Source organism: Lemur catta, chromosome 8, assembly GCF_020740605.2.
Source record: "Lemur catta isolate mLemCat1 chromosome 8, mLemCat1.pri, whole genome shotgun sequence".
NCBI lineage: Eukaryota > Metazoa > Chordata > Mammalia > Primates > Lemuridae > Lemur > Lemur catta.
Genome location: NC_059135.1, coordinates 102,607,089 through 102,611,565, shown reverse-complemented (window position 1 = coordinate 102,611,565; position 4,477 = coordinate 102,607,089). Strand labels below are relative to the sequence as shown.

The 4,477-nt window shown below is 61.4% G+C and overlaps 1 protein-coding gene across 1 annotated transcript; it reads left to right on the top strand.

Annotated features, from left to right (window-relative positions):
* The first annotated feature begins 1,314 nt into the window (after positions 1-1,314).
* LOC123644151 (zinc finger and BTB domain-containing protein 47-like) lies at positions 1,315-3,680 on the top strand. Its single transcript, XM_045560304.1, is given in 4 exon segments — positions 1,315-1,383; positions 1,449-3,359; positions 3,362-3,427; positions 3,429-3,680. Coding segments are annotated over 4 exon segments (2,298 nt in total).
* The last annotated feature ends 797 nt before the right edge of the window (positions 3,681-4,477 follow it).

The window sequence follows — 4,477 nt, the reverse complement described above, 5'->3', positions numbered from 1 at the left end:
TTTAATTAGCTGGCTGTGGTGGTGCCCATCTGTAGTCCTAGTTACTCGGGAGGCTGAGGACAGAGCGAGACCTTGTCTCCAAAAAAAAAAAAAAAAAAAAGGCAACAAAGGAGGCACAAAATTAACATTAAGTTGACCCTTGAACATGGCAGGGGTTGAGTGAGGGAACTGACCTCGCATAACTTTTGACTCCCCAAAAACTTAACTACTGATAGCCTACTCTTGGCTGGAAGCCTTATCAATAATACATATAACACATATCTTATATGTTATATGTATTATTAGCTTATGATAAAGTAAGCTAGAGAAAAGAAAATGTTATTAAGAAAATCATAAGGAAAAGAAAATATATTTACTATCCATTAAGTGGAAGTGGAGCCTCACGAAGGTCTTCATCCCCGTCGGCTCCATGCTGAGCAGGCTGAGGAGGAGGAGGAGGGTGGTCCGGCTGTCTTGGGCGGCAGAGACGGAGGAGAAACCACACATAACTGGGCCTGTGCAGTTCAAACCCGAGTTGTTCAAGGGCCAACTGTATTTCCAGACCGTATGGTTGTTGACCTGAAAAAGAATAAGAAAATCAACCGAAAATTATTCAAAATGAAATTTCTGCTTGGAGCGAACTAGGCTAGAGCCCCGTCCCAGGCTCCTACCTGCAGAGGCCCCAGCAGGAAAAGCTGGAGTTGGCGGGACTTGAATGGAGTTAGAAGCTTTCACTGTTCTGCAGGCCTGGACGCTCTCATTGTCACCCAGCTGAGATGCACTTGGGGATTTTCTAAGAGAAACCGGAGAAGCCAGAAGGCTACGCAGGCACAGCCCGCAGCAGGGCGACCTGGCTGGAGGGGCCACGCCTCGGCCTCGCTCCTGCGGTCCCCCGGGGCCCGCAAAGGGCTCCAGCGACAGCATGTGCGTGGCCCTGTGTCATCAGACATTGCGAAAATTAGACAGCTCAGCTGTCGTCAGTTCGGAACAGTCTCTCACTCTGACTTTAACTCCTGCCTGGTGGCGCTGGGCGGGGGCCACAGGACGGGTACCTGCGCCCGGGGTCAGCAGCGGAGACGCATGACGGCTCGCTGAGCGTGAGGAAGTGACTGTGACCCACTAAACTCAAACCGGATGAGTCCCCACCTCCCGTCAGGGTCCCAGGGATGTGCCATTCAAGCCCTGCAACGTGACCAAGCAACATTTTAACATGGCTCTAAAATGTGTTTTCAGAGACAGGCAAGAGAAACTTGGACACAAACAAAAAGCAAAACCCTTATACAAAACTTATTAAAGCTTAAGAGCTGCTCGGCGCTGGACTCGCCCCCGGGGGCCATGGTCGCGGGGCCCTGCGCGGGGGCGGCCCAGCCCGGCCATGGGGGCAGCGCGACCCCGCGGGGCCCTGTGAGCCCCCAGCGCCAGGAGCCACGCTGCTGGCTGGGACGACAGCTGACTCACCGGCGGCCCAGTTCTCGCTGGCGGAGGACGTGGCGCTGCACTTCGCCTGCTTGACCGGCCGCCTGACCCAGCAGCGCCTCTTCCAGCCCGACCCCTGCGACGTGGGCCTGGTGCTGGTGCTCCAGCGCAGCGTCTTCCCGGCGCACACGGGCGCGCGCGCTGCCCGCAGCCGGTTCTTCCTCTCGCTCTTCACCCAGAACAAGCAGCTGCGGTGTGTGGAGCTGTCCCTGGAGGCGCTGGATCCTGGTGGCCTGCAGCAGATCCTCAGCTTCACCTACACGCCCGAGCTGCTGGTCACCGCAGCCAGCACCCATGAGGTGCTCAGTGCCGCCTCCTTGCTGCAGATGGCCGGCATCGCCGCGTCCTGCCAGGAACTGCTGGACCCCCGCTCCCTAGGCCCACCGGGTCCCAGCACTGTGGCCCGGGCCCAGCCGGCTGCCAGCTGCTCCCCAGCTGCGCCACCCTACTACTGTGACATCAAGCAGGAGGCAGACACCCCAGGCCTGCCCAAGATCTATGCCCCCGAGGGCCCTGACACCTACTCAGTGGGCATTGAGGACGGGGCAGGGACCGCTGGCGGCACAGTGCCTGCCACCATTGGGCCAGCCCAGCCCTTCTTCAAGGAGGAGAAGGAGGGAGCTGTCGAGGAGCCCGGCAGGCCCCCGGGCAGCTTGTGTAAGCTGGAGGGTGGGGAGGAGTTGGAGGAAGAACTTGGGGGCTCTGGCACCTACAGCCGCCAGGAGCAGCCCCAGATCATTGTGGAGGTGAACCTCAACAAGCAGACACTGCACGTGTCCACTGGCCAAGGGGAAGCCAGGCCCTGGGACGAGCCGGCCACCATGGTGCTGGGCCGGGAGGATGGGCTGCAGAGACACTCAGGGGAGGAGGAGGAGGAAGAAGAGGATGAGGAAGAGGAGGGTGGTGGCAGTGGAGGAGAGGAGGAGGAGGATCAAGAAAGTGGCAGTGAGGGAGAAGAGGAAGAGGAGGAAGAGGAAGGGCACAGTGAGCAGGAGGAGGAGGAAGAAGAGGAGGAGGAGGAAGGGCCCAGTGAGCAGGATCAAGAGAGCTCTGAGGAGGAGGAAGAGGAGGAGGAGGAAGCTGGCAGCATGCAGGGGCCACCAGGGCGCTGGGGAAGCCGTGCTGACCCCCCTCCCCACAGTCACATGGCCACGTGGTTCCGGGAGAATGCCGGGCGCCAAGGCATCTCTGACCCTGAGGAGGCTGGGCCACGTAGTGGGAAGAGACCCAAGCTGTCCCCCAGAGTGGCCTCTGCACCAGCCCGAGGGCCTCCAGCCACTGATGGGCGGGGGGCCAAAGTGAAGCTGGAGGAGAAGCAGCACCACCCGTGCCAGAAGTGCCCACGAGTTTTCAACAACTGCTGGTACCTGGAGAAACACATGAATGTGACCCACAGCCGCATGCAGATCTGTGACCAGTGCGGCAAGCGCTTCCTGCTAGAGAGTGAGCGGCTGCTGCACCGGCACACGGACTGCGAGGGCATCATCCAGTGTGTGACGTGTGGCAAAGCTTTCAAGAAGCTCTGGTCCCTCCATGAGCACAAGAAGATTGTGCATGGTTATGCAGAGAAGAAGTTCTCATGTGAGATCTGTGAGTTCTATACCATGGCCCATGTGCGAAAGCACATGGTTGCCCACACCAAGGACGTGCCCTTCACCTGAGAAGCCTGCCGGGAGTCCTTCAAGCGCAGCATGTCCCTCGAGGTGCACTCACTGCAGCGCTCCAGGGAGAAGCCATTCAGATGTGACAACTGCAACCAGCGCTTCCAGTACAAGTACCAGCTGCCGTCACACATGAGCATCCACATTGGCCACAAGCAGTTCATGTGCCAGTGGTGTGGCCAGGACTTCAACATGAAGCAGTGCTTTGATGAGCACATGAAGACCCACACAGGGGAGAAGAGAGGCCGTACATCTGCGACATCTGCGGCAAGAGCTTCACCAGCCGGCCCAGCATGAAGCGGCGCCGGCGCCGCACACGGGGAGAAGCCGGAGCCTTGCGACGTGTGCGGCCGGCGCTGCCGCTGCCCCGACGTGCTCAAGGCTCACAAGGAGGAATGCTTCCTTGTCAGCCGCCTGCGGGCCGGCGACCACCCGCCCCCGCCCCGGGCCTGCCCCCCGCCCAGCCTCAGGCGCGCGCTGCCCCTGCTCCCCGGGCAGCCCCAGACCCTGCCCCCCCCCCTGCCGCCCCTCTTCCCCACCACTGCCGGCACTGGCGGGGGATGAACGCCACCAACTAGCTGCCGAGCTACATCTGCTGCGACCTGGAGCCCAGGGCCCGCTGGGGGGGGGGACCCCGCTGCCCTCCCCCCTTGCTGGGGGGGCAGCAGCACGGGCCTGGGTCGCCGCCCCCTCCTCCAGAGGTGGCTGGATGTGCTCCGCCTGAGACCCCGACCCGGGGGGCGCGGGCCGGCAGCCCCCAGAGCCGGTGGAGGACGCCTCCCTCGCAAGTGCCCCCCTTTCTGCGGCTCCTTGAAGCCTTTACTTTTTGGGGTTTTTTTGGAAGTGAAGGAAAAAGAAAAGAGAGGAAACTGTTTGCAGCAGCCCTCCAGGCGAGGAGGGTGCTGGAGGCGGCAGGTCCGGCGGGGACAGAGGGGCCCGGGGCAGGTGTAGTGGCCGGTCACGCTGCTGAGGCTGGAGCCGGAGAGGGTTGGTCAGGCCCAGCCTGGAGCAGCCTCAGCGGTTTAGCCCCACGTGCTCGTGCCCCTAATTTGCTCCTTCTTCTTGCAGGGTTTGGGGAGAAGTTGGGGTGCCACCCCCATAGAAGAGTTGTGGACCCAGTCTGAGGGCTGTGGACACCCCGCCAGGGCTTGAGACTGGACACTGGCGGGTGCGGGTGGGGAGCGTTGAGCAGCGGGAACTGCAGACCCGGCTCTGCACCAAGTAGTGTGGGGAAGGCAGGGGCTGGACCCCAGGGGCTTGCTTTCCCCAGCCACATCCCTGCCGGCAGGCCCGGGGGCCCCCAACCTGCACCAGGCTGCACCGTGGGTCTTGAGTCCTGGCGATGTCCCCGGAAGCTGCTA